This window comes from Sminthopsis crassicaudata, chromosome 2 (assembly GCF_048593235.1).
Source record: "Sminthopsis crassicaudata isolate SCR6 chromosome 2, ASM4859323v1, whole genome shotgun sequence".
Taxonomy (NCBI): Eukaryota; Metazoa; Chordata; class Mammalia; order Dasyuromorphia; family Dasyuridae; genus Sminthopsis; species Sminthopsis crassicaudata.
The window spans coordinates 330,543,914-330,559,946 of record NC_133618.1 but is presented as its reverse complement, the minus strand read 5'-3'; the positions used below and the strand labels follow the sequence as shown (position 1 = coordinate 330,559,946).

At 33.5% G+C, this 16,033-nt stretch overlaps 1 protein-coding gene across 1 annotated transcript in view; it reads left to right on the top strand.

Annotated features, from left to right (window-relative positions):
• LOC141556356 (coiled-coil domain-containing protein 170-like) overlaps nt 1–15,646 on the top strand; it is a 30,487-nt gene extending 14,841 nt beyond the window's left edge. Inside the window, exons 5-10 of the mRNA XM_074290352.1 lie at nt 1,046–1,190; nt 7,842–8,153; nt 8,931–9,131; nt 11,939–12,181; nt 13,244–13,462; nt 15,327–15,646. Of these exons, the coding sequence (XP_074146453.1) occupies nt 1,046–1,190; nt 7,842–8,153; nt 8,931–9,131; nt 11,939–12,181; nt 13,244–13,462; nt 15,327–15,500 (1,294 nt within the window). The 3' untranslated portion in view covers nt 15,501–15,646. The remainder of the gene's footprint in view (nt 1–1,045; nt 1,191–7,841; nt 8,154–8,930; nt 9,132–11,938; nt 12,182–13,243; nt 13,463–15,326) is intronic.
• Nucleotides 15,647–16,033: the final 387 nt, after the last annotated feature.

Genomic DNA, 16,033 nt, shown 5'->3' with positions numbered 1-16,033 from the left:
AGATCAATTTAAGTGTAAGGGCCAATAGGAGGATAAAAAGTGTCTGGTTGTCCAGACAGTCTGAAACTAGAGTGACAAAATCCAGAAAAAAGGACCCATAAAGGCAGCTATCATTAGAATGATCCTTATGTGGCAGATCATTTCTTGAAGATAAATCACATCTTGTAGCAGCTTGATCTCTACTTTAGTGCCATGTCTGGAACTGCATAGCTCTTCCATTTGGCATAGAGAAGGCTTCAATAAAAATTGTAATTTAAAAAAAAAAAGTATAATGTGAGTCACTATTTACATTTTCACCAAGTGCTTGAATGCTCTCTCTATGTTGAATTATTGTTCTTTTAGAAGTGTGTCACAGTTTAAATGAGAAAGAAAATGGCCAGCAGAAGTTTTTGTGGAATAGGGTGGAAAGGGCACAGAGTTAGTAGTAGATTGCTCTCCTGGGATCATAAAAGAACATCAGGATGCTTTCTTGATGCTGAAAACTGGTGGAATAGAAATGGTTGGAAGTAGTCAGGCTCTTGTGTTTTTCCTGAGGATAATGTGTAGAAAAGAATTTGAGTACATAGGGAATGAAAAGTTACCATTTGATTCAAGTGGTTTTGTATATAGCAGCCCAATTGAGGAGGAGCTATGTATCTTTGGGCAATTCATTTAACCTCTCTCTGCCTCAGTTTCTTCATCTGTAAAATATAGATAATAGCATGTACCTAGGGTTGTTGGGAAGATAAAATGAGATATTTGTAAAGTCCTTTCCAACCCTAAAGCATTATATAAATGTTAATAAATATTATTTTCCCCTTTCTTATTATGCATACACATGCTTATATCTCACTTAGAGATGATTATATTGGACCTATTTTTTTTTTTTTTTTTGCATTTCTTGTGCTATTCCTAGCTTCCTTCCACAAATAGTTAAATTGCCAACTATTTACATAGCAAAGAATCCACATTCCTTTCATGGAAATGTTCCTACTTTAAAGGAAAAAATATTCCATTTAGCATGTAAGAAATGTATAAGTTTAAGACTTGTTAATATCATACACAGAGTACAGCTGGTTGAAAGAGAAAAGGCAGAGCAGAAAGCAGCCAGCTTGGAGAAAAAGTTGGTGGATGCCACATACAAATTAGCCTCTTTTATGAATCTGGAAGTGAAAGGACCAGATGATCCCTTTGAGATTTTAGGGATGAAGGTAAGAACATTCTACTCATTATGGATTTACAAAGAGGTAATAATTTAATCTTCTATGTTTTATCTTTATCCTATTTCTAGTGACTAGTTCTGCAGAAAACTGAGCAAATGTCCAATGACCCTTGAGTTAGTCGATCTTTTCCAAACCAACCAAATCCCTTGTATGTTCCTTTATTTGGGCCTCTAGGATTTCTTCTGTGGTGTCAAGGGAATTCATCAGATACTCTGGAAGAAAGCAGTTGAAAAACATCCCTAGGTGTTCTCCCATCTCTCAAGCACCTTTGGAAATAAGCAAGTGTTAGAAGGCAAAATCAAAGCTTGGAGTGGGATAGAAAAAGCTCCAGAATTCAGAAGATTTGGACTATAGTTTATAGTCTGTGTTTAATTAGTTTATCATCTGCCTTAGTCAAGTTAGTTAATTTGCATCATGTTTTCCTCATCTAGATAATTAGAATAAAATACTTTTCTTTTTGTTTTAGGATTGTTATAAAGGTAAATGATTCGCTGTTATTATTGTGATCATGAAATGGCTCAGTGAACCAATTTAACAATGCAATATAGGAGAACAGCTCAAAACTAACTCCATTTCCTTTTTAGACTGATGGATCATGAGAATACTGCAGATTTTAATTTGCATTATGCTTTCCTCATTAAGAAAATTTTAAAAATACTCACACTTTCTTCTTTGTTAGCATTTGCTATAAAGATAAATGAGATATTAGGTGAAAATTACTTTTATACTTCAACTATTTCTATTACTCTCATTGCTATTGTTGTTATTTTCACAATCATAAAGTAGCTTAGGGAATCAATTTAATACAGTTGAGCAGCTGGGTGGTGGTGTAGATACTGGAGTATATATCTCGAGTCAGGAAGATTCATCTGCCTGAGTTCAAATGTGGCCTCAGACACTATGTGATCCTGGCTAAATCACTTAACCCCATGTGCCTCAATTTCCTCACTTATAAAATGATTTGGAGAAGAAAATGGCAAACCATTCTAGTATCTTTGCCAAGAAAATCCCAGAAGGGGTCATGAAGAGTCAGACATGATTGAAAAAATGACTGAACAATAGCAACAGGGAAGAATAACTCATGACGAATCTCATTTCCTTTTTAGACTTATAGATCATGGGAACACTGCAGATAAAGGTTACCAAGATTTCAACAAAAGATTTGATAGTTTCTCATGACATACTTGTAATCATGAAAGGTAGATAATTATAAAGATGGATTTGGAATTTGAATGATTAAACCAAAGTGTAATAATCAAATCACAGAATCTTTAGGTTGCAAGGGACCTCAGACTCCATCTAATGCAATCCAAACCTGAAATAAATCTGAGTAGTCATCCCCACTTTCTTTGAAATCCTTTTGTGAGGGGAAAAAAACCATAAACTTTCTGAGGCAGCTTGGGTATCATTGTACTTTTCATTAGCTCTGAGCATTAGGACAGGGTAGCTCAGTGGCTAGAGCACTGGGCCTGGAGTCAGGAAAATATGAGTTCATGTTCCCTTACTTGCTGTGTGATAGCTCAGGGGAGGTCATTTAACCCATATTTGTCTCAGTTTCTCCTCTACAAAATGGGGGATTATAATACCTACCTACTAGACCACAAATGAGGAACAAAAAGGATAAGCTTTGTGAAGTAAGTTACCTAGCACAGTATCTGGTACATAGTAAGAACTATATAAATGTTAGCTACTATTTATTCTTCCATTTAATCCTCAAAAAGTATGACCTTACATTCCTTCATTGTCCTGGTTACCTTCTTTTGGATGCTCTGCAACATTTTTTTTCTCCCAGGAACTATTTGGATTTTTATGACATCTTGTGCGAACCATATAAAATTATCAAATTATACAACCCAACCAGTGGGTTATGCCTACCTTTCAGCTCATTCTTACCTCTAGTTGCTTTAGCAAATGGCCTTATACATTCTTGTATAACAACAGACTGGATGTTCCCTACCCCTGCTTTTTCATCTATCCTTTCTATAAAGTAGCTCTCACGAGTTGAACACAATGCTCAAAATGTGTTTTGATACAGTGAGCCTATCTTTCCTAATCTTATATGCTAGACCTTTCTCTTTTAAAAATTTTTATTTTTTCAACATTCTTTTTAAATTTCAAGTTCCAGATTCTCTTTCCCTCCTATATATCCCCCTCACCTCCATTAAGAAGGCAAACTATATATCATTATACATGTGAAATAATACAAAACATTTCCATGTTAGCCATATCACACACAAAAAAGAAAGCAAGAATATATATATATATATATGTATATATATATATATATATATATATATATATATATATATATATATATATATATATATATATATATATATATATATATATATATATATATATATATATATATATATATATATATATACTTCAACTTCTATGCAGAGTTCATCAGTTCTCTCTCTTTCTGGAAGTGGATAGCATTTTTCTTTTCCTGAGGCATTTGGGGTTAAGTAGCTTGCCCAAGACTACATAGCTAAGAAGTATTAAGTGTCTGATACTGGATTTGAACTCAGGTTTTCCTAACTTCAGGGTCTGTGCTCTATCTAGTTGCCTCATTTTTCTTTCTAATAAGTAATTTGGAATTGTCTTGGATCATGGTATTGATCAGAGTAGTCATGTCTTTCACAGTACTGTATTTTTTGTGGAAGCTGCTAAATCTTATGTGACCTTAACTCCAGGATAATTCGAATTGTTTGTTTCTGGCTGCATGCAGACTTTGACCTGGAAGTTCTGGATTTGGGGAGCTCTCATTTTGGGATCTCTTTCAGCAGGTTATTGGTTGATTTTTTTCAATTTCTATTTTACTCTCTGGATCTAAGATATTGGAACATATTTTCTTTTTTTTTATTAAAGCTTTTTATTTTTCAAACCATATGTGTGAACAATTCTTCATCATTAGCTCCTTGCAAAACTTTGTGTTCCAATTCTCCCTTTCCCCCATGCCCTCCCCTAGACAGCAAGTAGTCCAATATATGTTAAATATGGTAGAAATATATGTTAAATTCAATATATGCATACATATTTATACAGTTATTGTGCTGCATAAGAAATCAAATCAAACCAGTAAAAAAACAAAAATAAAAAGAGAAGCAAAATAAAATGAAAGCAGACAATAACAAAAAGAGTGAAAATGCTATGTTGTGAACCACACTCAGTTTTCATAGTCCTCTCTCTGGGTGTAGTACGCTCTCTTTATCACTGAACAATTAGAACCAATTGAATCATCTCATTGTTGAAGAGAGCCAAGTCCATCAGAATTGATCATCATATAATCTTGTTGTTGAAGTGTATAATTATCTCCTGGTTCTGCTCATTTCACTTAGCAGTTCATGTAAGTCTCTCCAGGCCTCTCTGAAATCATCCTGCTAGTCATTTCTTACAGAACAATAATATTCCATAACATTCATATACCATAATTTATTCAGCCAACTGATGGGCATCCATTGTTTCCATTTTCTTGCCACTACAAAAAGGCCTGCCTCAAACATTTTTGCACATGTGGTTCCCTTTCCCTCCTTTAAGATCTCTTTGGGATATAATCCCAGAGGAAACATTGCTGGATCAAAGGGTATGTACAGTTTGGTAACTTCTGAGCATAGTTCCAAATTGCTTTCCAGAATGGTTGGATCCGTTCACAGTTCCACCAACAATGTATCAGTGTCCAAATTTTCCCATATCCTCTCCAACATTCATCATTTTTCCTGTCATCTTAGCCAATCTGAGAGGTATGTAGTGGTCTCATTTATCTTAATTTGGCTTGAATCCTTATAAATTTGAATCAGTTCTCTAAATATTTTAGAAATGAGGCTTTTATCAAAATCTGTGAATATAAAAATGTTTTCCCAGTTTATTGCTTCCCAAAACTTTTTAATTTAACATAATCAAAATTATCTATTTTGTGATCAATAATGATTACCAGTTTTTCTTTGGTCACAAATTTCTTCCTCCTCCACAGATCTGAGAGGTAAACTATACTATGTTTTTCTAATTTGTTTATGTCATTCTATTTTGACCTTATCATGATATATAGTGTTAGGTGGGGGTCAATACCTAGTTTCTGTCATGTTAATTTCCAGTTTTTTTCAGCAGTTTTTATCAAATAGTGAATTCTTATCCCCAAAGCTGGGGTCATTGGATTTGTCAAACAGTTAATTACTGTAGTCATTGACTACTTCTGTCCTGTAAACCTAACCTATTCCACTGATTGACGACTATATTTATTAGCTAATACTAAATGTTTTTAAGGACTGCTGCTTTATAATATAGTTTTAGATCTGGTACAGCTATCCCATTTTCATTTGTATTTTTTTCATTAATTCCCTTGAAATTCTTTGTCCTTCTAGATGAATTTTGTTATTTTTTCTAGGTCAGTAAAAAAAACTTGGGAGTTTGATTGGTATAGTACTAAATAAATAGATTAGTTTAGGGAATGTTGTAATCTTTATTATTATATTCACTTGACTTATCCAAGAGCACTTGATATTTTTTCCAATTGTTTAGATCTTTATTTGTGTGGAAAGTGTTTTGTAGTTTTGCTCATATAGTTCCTGACTTTCCCTTGGCAGATAGATTCCCTAATATTTTATGCTATCGACAGTTATTTTAAATGGAATTTCTCTTTGTATCTCTTACTATTGGACTTTGTTAGTGATGTATAAAATGCTAATGATTTATGTGGATTTATTTTATATTCTGCAACTTTGCTAAAGTTGTAGATTATTTCTATTAGTTTTTTAGTTGAGTCTCTAGGGTTCTCTAAGTATACCATCATATTATCTGCAAAGAATGATAATTTAGTTTCCTCATTACCTATTATAATTCCTTTAATCTCTTTTTCTTCTCTTATTGCCAAAGCTAGCATTTCTAATACAATATTTAATAGTAATGGTGATAATGGGCAACCTTGTTTCACCCCTGAGCTTATTTGGAATGGTTCCAATTTACCCCCATTACATGTGATGTTTGCTGATGGTTTTAAATAGGTGCTACTGACTGTTTTAAGGAAAAGCCCATTTATTCCTATAGTCTCTAGTGTTTTTTTTAAATAGGATTGGGTATTGGATTTTATCAAATGCTTTTTCTGCATCTATTGAGATAATTATATGGTTTTTATTAGTTTGGTTATTGATATAGTAAATTATGTTAATAGTTTTCCTAATATTGAACCAACCCTGCATTCTTGGTATATATCCTACTTGATTATGGTGTATTATCCTGGGGATGACTTTCTGTTATCTCTTTGCTAATATTTTATTTAAGATTTTTGCATCAATATCCATTAGGGAATTCCAGGAAGAATTCCTGCTGGCTGTGGATCCAATTAGCATTTTTTTTTTTGAGGCTTTACTTGTAACTCTTTTTACATTGTTGTTATCTTGTAAGATTGTCTTGATCTTCCCTGAACATCATAGTATCTTTTTGTGCTTAAGTTGTTTTTTGTTTTTTTTCCTTTTTTTCCCTACTTATTTCTTTACCTTGAACTTCAACTTAAAATTGGGCTTTGCTCACATAGGGATAGGGGAAACCCTGTGTACAATCTTCAGGTTTCTTAATGCTGTTTTCAGAACTAATTCTGAGAGTCTGCAAGCTTTTGATACTTCTCGGGTGATATTATCCTGGGAGAGGTATGATCATTAATCTTCTGGTCTGTTCCCCTGCAACTGCAAGCACTTGTACTCCTCTTGGCTCTGAAACTATGACTAGGGCTCTAGCTATCTTGTGACTGATCACACATACTCCTCTTCATCTTGGAACTGCAACCCAGAACTGCTTACGGATAATAGAGTTGCCTGTTAGTTCCAGTTGTATCCAGGGCCAGGAGAAAGTCTTCTGTATTCAGTAATAGCTCCCAAAGCTACTGTTGCTATAGATATTATAATGAATGCCTCCTAGGGTGAAGATCAAATGAAATAATATTTTAAAGTGTTTAGCATGGTGTCTGACACATAAAAAGCTCTTGATAAATGCTTGTTTCCTACTTTTCCACTTAGTAATAACCCTTTCAAAAAAGTGAACATTGATTGATAGATATTTTGCTCTACTCTGTTGATTCTCTGGGTCTCCTCATTGATAATGATTAAGAACAAAAATATTTCCATTCATATAGTACTTTGAAAGTATTGAACCTTTTAAGTAGGTTTTCATTTATTATGTCATTTTACTTTATAAGAAGTATATTTATAAGAACAATTCTGTGAAGAAGATGATACAAGTATTTTCATTCCTATTTTACAGATTAGGAAAAGTGTGTTACATAGAAATTAAATAATTCATTTAAGTCAAGTAAGAGTGGTCCTGGACTCAAGACTCCTGGCTCTTAGCCCAGTATTTTTTTGCTACTTACTTGCTCTGGGCATCCAATTTGTCATCTAAAAGAATTAAGGGATTAGATTGCATCATATCTAAGATCCTTCCAGCTCTAAAAATGAAGACTCTACCAATTCTTTATGCATGATCCATCATCTTGTACTCTCAAATAAAAATCTATGACCATTTTTATATTCAGGAAAAGAGATATAGAACATTCTTCTTTAATCTTAAAGAGAGTAAGTAATAAAATGACTGCAAAATCACTCAGTTTGAAAGTCAGAGATTTAATGTATATATTATCATGTTTAGGATAGTGATGAAGCTTTTCTGGCCAAGAACTTGGAAAGAGAAAACATTCTCATAGACAAAATGAAAAACGGGCAGAAGGTTTGGGATAAATGTCAACATGATTCACTTTACAAGGAAAAGCAAATGTCAACAATAGACCAAACCCCATTCACCTTCAATTGGGAAACAAAAACTACCCAGACCCAGTACCAGAGTTTCATCAATCAACTTGCTACTCTTCTAAGCAATACCCTTATCACTGTACCAGCTACAGAGGAAGCTGTGAGAGAAAGAATACAAGAAATCAGTACTAATGAACAGACTTGGAATTATGTGAGTATGTTGGCAGAAAAGTTATCATATTAGAATTTTCTGGTCACAAGGTCTAAGTTGGTTCTTAATTTAGCAAATGTGTGTGCCTCATTTTAAATTATGAACCCATTTTTGTTGTTACACTTTTATAACAGGCAAGCAAAGGAGTAAAAATCTATAAAGTCAACATTACCATATTTCCAGTTGTTAAAACCCAATAATTCTGTTTATATCACTTTTCAGAGAACTCCCATAAATTTACTTGAAAATATATCTTGTGAATATATAATAATAGTCTTTACTTTTTTTCCTTTAGAACTATCTACTATATAAAAACCCTTAAAATATCAATAAGACTTTATTGAAAATTTAACTGGTTGTTCAATTTAATCAGTACAGTTAAATCAAAAGCCTCACATAGATTATACATAATCCTGAAATCATCATAGCAAAACTATGTTTACTTTGGATTGAATGAGCATTACAGATAACTTCCATAAAAGTTTTGCTTTTATCTAGTATTCTAGCTTTTTTCATTGGGGAGAGTTCTTTGGTGTTCTGAAAATGTATTAGATAGTTCTGTTATTATATTTAAATGGAAGCATTCTATTTTCATACCTCTCCTATTCACTTTAACCAATGATCTACACCACAGATTTTCTTAAGGGAATGTCTTTCCAGCATAATGAAATCCATATTTCACTTACAATAATCAGACTTGCATATGTGTTTGGCTTTGAAAGGAAGGAGAAAACATGGATTATAGGAACAAATACCACTTTTGTCATTTACCTGTAGAAAACGGATGTATTTCAGCAAGAGATACAGTTGCTAACTCGGCAGATTGAACAGTTGCATCAGCTTTATCAAGAGGCTGTATGTGATTCATCCCAAACTGAAGAAAAGCATCTGGAGCAAAAGAAATCCCTGAAGCTCTGGGAACAGATAGGTGCCACTGATGACTTCTTTCAAGGGAAATGGGATTTTGACAAGAAGAAAGTAAGCTTTATTCACCTATATAGCAAGCAAAAAATTAATATTTTAAAAATTATATTAACAAAAATAATTTTATTTTGGGGGCACCTAGATGGTGCAATAGATAGAGCACCAGCCTTGAAGTCAGGAGGACCTGAGTTCAGATCTAGTTTCAGACACTTAACACTTCCTAGTTGTGTGACCCTAGCTGCCCCAAACGAAGCCACTTTTAACCAAGTCTCAAACAGTTACAAGTCATCCATTTTACAGTGTTGTTCGTGCCATCATGAGAGGCAGCATGAGAGGATTGGGTAACCTTGAAAAAAAGTGCTTCAACTCTTAGGATTTACCCCTCTATACAATGGAGATGATAAGACCTAACTAATTAAAAGGATTGTAGTGAGGCTTAAATGAGTCAATGGTTCTAAAACGCTTTTTAAGTGCCCTGAAAATGGAAAGTGTTAATCTAAGAAAATTTTGTGCCAACAAAAAAAGTGATTACCTTATAGGTAATGCACTAGCAATAAATTTTATGAATTTATTTTTAAACAGTCTATGTATATAACTAAAAAAATTAATCTGGAGCAATGTTTTGAAGGTTAGATTGGAAAAATTTTACTTTTACCAGATTAATTTTTTTCTTTTACTATGAACCTTTATTTGAAGAGCTACTAAAGTTCTGATTTCATTGTGAATGAAAGCTGGCTTATGCTACACTTTAGGAATATATATATATATATATATATATATATATATATATATATATATATATATATATATATATTCTTCCTCTTCCCTCTCAAAACCCAATTCAACTCAGCATCAACAAAAGCTTCATCAAAAATAATTATTTCAGTGTCCATTCTAGTATTGTTACATAAATGTTTGGACTATTTTTTTTCTCATAAGGTAATCTATGTACACTTCTTTGCAGACCTTAAAACACTGTAGAAATGTCAGGTCTCTTATTCAACTTGATGAGTTTACAGAGTGGTAAGCCTTTGTTTGGGGCTGATCCATATTTTATGGAGAGTATGAATATGCCCACTGGTGAAACTTTACCACCATCTAGTGGTTTGGATTCTCCTAGAGTCCAGTTGAGAGAATTGGAGGCTTACTAGTTAGGATCCAGGGTTCCAAGTCAAAGAGATCTCTTTGTGCTGACCTTTAAAGGCCTGAGTTGAGTCTTCAACCTTATATTCAACTTCTTCCTTTTTTTCCCCTCTTTTCTAGAATGTAGCCTGGCATAATAGAAAGAACTTAAATCCTGTTGGTAGTCAGGGAGGGGTAATGGTAGAAGAAGGGAGGATATTACTCCTCCAGGAATCTATTAATATATCTCTTGAGTCAAAGACACATGAGTTCTTTGGGCTATCAACCATATGGCTTGAGAAGAAAGCCCCATACTCTAAGGCAAAATAGAGGAGAAGAATTCTTTGGGCAGAATGATCCCACAATCCAGATTTTTATGAAGAAAATGTGATTTCCTAGCTTTGGGGTAGTCTTGATATGGGAAGAGGGTCATACACATGGAAGCAGGAAATCTATACCAAAAAATGGGGGAGCAAAAGACCTGAAGCTTTGAACCCTAATATTACCATGTGTTACTTGGCCAATGTAGGTCTGTGTCTCAGAACCCCCTTCCAAAAGAGCAAAGCCCTCAGGTAATACCATAACTGTGGAGTTAAGCCTGGGTTTTGGGGGGAATGAAAGAAGAATATTATTATACTTCTTTTCTAGCAATTCCAAATTAATTTCCTTCCACAGGGAGTTCAAATGACATGTTTTCTCTTTCATGAATCTGGAGGACATTAACAAGCCTGGGGAAAAGGTGGAATTCATCAGAAGGGGAGGAGAATTGTAGAGCTTGTTTATGGATTCCTGTGAATACTTTTTATATTTTCTGAGGGAAGGAACAAAGGTTATCCTATAACAAAAGTGTGCATTTCTTGAGTGCCTTTATCCTAGAGACCCAGGTATCTGTCATATTCAAATGTTATGCTGAGATTTCCTTGAAGGTGACATGGAAATAGAAGCAATGTAAGCTAAAGAGAAAATTATTTTTGATGTTACATAGATTGAATCTAGTCTTATTTAGGCCCATGAAAAAGACTCCATTCCTCAGTTCCCCCAGCCTGGAGCTCAGTTCCATGAATTTGGGTCTAGTTTGACTCCTTGATTTTGTCTCTGTCATAGTGACCACTTCACTTGACAACAGAAATAATAAAAACATTGCTTCTGTGGTTAAATGAAGTAGTTGGAAATAATATCCCATCCCAATCAAGTCAAAGGCTGGTTTCATGCTAATCATACCAGTACTTACATGCCTTTCACAAATAGAACCAAAAATAAGAAGTTATAGTTTATGGAAATAACAAGTTTTCTGTTATAAGTCATTTCACATATATTGTCCAGTCTTATCCTCAAAATAACCCTGTGGGATAGGGAATGCAAAGATTATGATTTTAGAGATTAAGAAACTGCAGTCTAGGCAGTTGAGAAAAATCTGCAACTCAAAACCCAGACCATCTTATTATTTCTCTAATATTCTACATAGTTTACTTCTGAAGTAGATGTAAATTATATCTGTTAAAGAATTTAACTTTGAGGGGCACAGCTAGATGGCACCCTGGAGTCAGGAGCACTTGAGTTCAAATCCAACCTCAGACACCACTTCCTAGCTGTGTGACTCCAAAAAAAAAAAAAAAAAAAAAATTAACTTTGATTTAAGAAAATTACATATTGATCAGCTATGACTCGAATATGAGAATCACAGAAGTATTAAGTATTTTAAGATACTCTTAAGGACTAATTCCTTTGTTTTGATATAGGGAGAAAATCAAAGGGGAAAAAACCAAATGAAGACTTCACAGACTGAAGAATTTGGCAAGAGAGCCAGGCAATTAGAAAAAGAAAAAAGACAGCAAATACTTTTAAATATTGAGAAGAGCTTGCAGAACTCAACAACTGGAAGACTAGAAGAAAAGGTAGAAAAACTTGAGAAAGAGCTTAGTGAAATGAAATTGTCAAATCACAAGATGAAAACTCAGTTGATGAGAGTCAATGACCTCAAAGTAAGTTGAGATAAGTGAAGTTGTTTCAGAAACTCAACCAGGCTCTTTGTCTCTTAGTATTTCATGAAGCCCTTCTATGTCATTTAAACAAACATTTGTTTAAAGAGCCCTTTAGCTCTTTGTTTAAAAGAAAATTTCCAAATTATTAGTCATTTTGTTGTTTTCTTCTGGACCTTCTTCAAGTTCTCCACTGAATGTCCCAAGGTCCCCAAAAATCAACTTCTGCATTAAATTAGATATTACCATTCAATTCAGAGACAGTTGGCACAATCCATAGAGAATTAGACTTATAGTAAGCAGAGCTGCATTGGAATTATTAGCTCTTTGACCATGAAAAAGGCTTCAATCCTTAGTCCCCTCACCTATAAAATGGGGCAACCACAGATCTACTACTTATCTAATAATTTTTGTTTTGAAGCTTAAAGTAGATAATACAAAGTTCTAAATGAATGATGGCTATTGCTATATACTTATGGATCAACTATGAAATTTGTAGTTTACTGGCAATAGTCTGACCAGACTTTCCCTTTGTGTGACTAGCATAGACATAGACATAGCATAGCTGTTTGAAGCTGGGACCTCATTTTATACTTTATATTTTACTTCATTGCGAGTAGATTCTTAATGACTATTTTTCTTTTGTTTTTCTGTCAGTTAAGATATTTGTGATTGTGGATAGCTCTTCCTTACTTGTGAACAACTAGGTAAAACAATGGCTAGAACCCTGGTCCTAGAATGAGGGAGATCTGAATTCAAATTTAGCCTTAGACAATTGCTAGCTATGTGACCCCAGGCACTAAACTCTATTCCTCCTCAGTTCCTTCAACTGTAAAGTGGAAGTAATAATTCAAACATATTTCCCATAGCTTTTGGGAGGATCAAGTAAGATGTTATTTGTAAAATGTTTAGCTCAGTGCTTTGCTCCTTAGTAGGTACTTAATAATACTTGTTCCCTTCCCCTTTTTTTATATTTGCCCAGCATTTTGGAGGGAAGATATAAGAACTTGCCTATCAGATAGAGGAGACACAGAATCATAATCATTCTCTCCCCTCTCCCCACAGGATAAAACCATTGAAAAGCTCCAGAAATCTTTAAAAAGGGTTGAAACAATTAAAGAGAAGGCAACTAAAAAAGCAGTCAATTTGAAAACAACATTAGATTACACTGAACAAGAAGCCAGAGAGGAAAAAGAGATGGCCTATCAAATGTTGGAAGCTGTCACTAATGAGCTATATACAGTAAAAAGAGCACTTGAAGAAGTAGTAAGACGAGAAAAACAGGTACTTTTTTGCTCCCTACTTTCTAACAAGAACCATTTAAAAAAACTAATGTCTAAAGGGTTAGTCAAAATTTAGCATTGTTTTGATAAAAGAGTCAGTTTCTGGTGTTGCTTAGGGATTCACAGTCTTTTTTGGTCAAGGATTCTTCCTTTTTTTATATGACCAAATTTCCTAGAAAATTGTTCTTTTCTAGTATGAAAAGTTTCCATAAAATAGCATTGTATTTTCAAATATGTTTCTTACAATATAATTCAATATTTATTAGGTACCTACAGACAATAATCTATGCCCCAAAGTTTTTTCTTGAAAAAATATAACAACAATGAAATTAAGTCCATTTTACATTAAAATGTTTCATTATACTTTATGCTTTTTTATGAAATACAAGGTATTATTTAGTCCAACAAACATTAACCAAATACTACATGTCCTATATAATAAGACAGTTAGGTGGCAAAGTGGAAAGAATGCTGGGTCTGAAGTCAGGAAGACTCATCTTCCTGAATTCAAATTTAGTCCCAAATACATATTAGCTGTGTGACCTTGGGCAAGTCACTTGACCCTGTTTGAATCAATTTCTTATCTGTAAAGCCCAGAGAAGTAAATGGCAAAGCATACCAATATCTTCACCAAGAAAACCCCAAACAGGATCATGAAGAGTTTGATATGACTGAAGTGACTGAACAACAGTAGGATATAACGTGTAGATAGATAAGCAAAAGGTAATTTGAAGACAGAGTATGCATTAACAAATGGGAACAGAAGATGTTTTTCACAGGAGTATAATTTGGGAACCTGAAGATTCTTGAGAACAGGACTGATAGGGATAGTTTCTGGCCTTAGGAAAACTATTTTGGCACTATGTCAAGGATAGATTGGAAGAGCAACAAAATGGAATCCAGGAGATACTTACAGTATTGAAAGTTAGGGATGATGAAGGAGTGGTTGCATGAATATAGAGAAGAGAATGCAAAAGAAATTTTGAGGTTAGACTCAACAAAACATGACAAAGAATTGAATTACAGTTGCTTGTATGTTTCATATAGCTTTTCCTAAACTGTGAACTCCATGAGGACAGGAACTGTATAGGAATTTCAAAAGTCTTAAGAGTAGTTTTAAGGTGCTGAAGTTTATTCTTACTGATTCAAGTCCAAAAGACTCATGACAGAAAATGCTATCTACCTACAGAGAAAAAAACAGATGGAGTCTGAATGCAAATCTAACCATACTGTTTTTTATTTTCTTTCTTTTGTATGAATATGGTCTTCTTTTACAATATATCAATATCTTTTTTCATGATTAAACATGATTTACAACATGCCTTTTTCATGAGCGAACATGTATATATATCAAATTGCTCACAATCTCAGGAAGGGGGAAAGAAAGGGACAAAGGGAGGTTGAAAATTTAGAACTCAAAATTTTTTTAAAAATGAAAATTGAAAATTGTCTTATAATTAGAGGGAAATAAAATATTATTTTAAAAAGATATCAAAACATTAGCTATTATTTTTATTATTAAAATTTAAATCTGCTTTAAGGCATTTGAGACAGACTACATTTACTCTAGTAAAAACTCTACCCTTGGGCTAAGAAGATAGATGCCTGGTAAATTTTGAATTAAATATTAAGTAATATTTTTGAAAATATGTCATTTTATCCAGACTTCATAAAGGAACACTTTTCTTAAAAAATTATTTTAAAAACCTGGTTTGATGTTCTGTTACCATTTACTCATGAAAGAGGTAGCTCTCTTATAGCTGTCTTAAACAGGTAAATGTCAAAAATCCTGTGCCACTGATGCTACTTTTTCTTTCTTTCTTTTTTTTTTTTTTTTTGTATGTGTGACTTTTTCCCTCTTGTAGCTCATGGATTTTAGAGAATCTATTATGAAGATGATGGGCTTTAACATCAAAATTCCGGACAAAGAAATTATTAATCAACTCAAGCCCATCATACAAGCTTATGAAATTTCTTTAATTACAACTAACAGCAGATCAAAAGTTGGTGATTGTAAGACTGGCCATGAGAATGAATGACACAAAAGACATTTGGCTTATTTTTTCTTCTTCACTGCAACCAACTAGACTTAAAATCATAGATTGTTTTCTCTAGTGGTTTGAATATAAGACCTGTAGAAAAGATGGCTAGAGAATAAATAAAATTTGTTTGTCATTTTCATTTATCTATTCTGCAATGTTTGTTCCTTTATTTTTTCCTCTTTCTTATTTCACCCTAATTCTTGACTTGTCACCTGTAATTTATTTAAGATAGTCTGAACCTGAGATTTTATCAGTGTGAGAACTCTACTAATACATATCAGCAATTCAGTAATTTATAGTATTGGCTTAGGTTTGGTTTTTAACTTGTAACTTAATGTCTTAATAAGTTCCTCGGGATGCAGATAGGCTAAATGGCAAACCCAGAATCACATAGATAGTATTTGTAAGAGGGAGAATTTGGATCTAGATCTTTCTGTTGCTAAAGCCTATCCTTATTCCATTAAAAATACACAATGTGGTTAAAAGCAGGACATTTATTCTATAATATTTCATTGTGCTCTTTATGCATA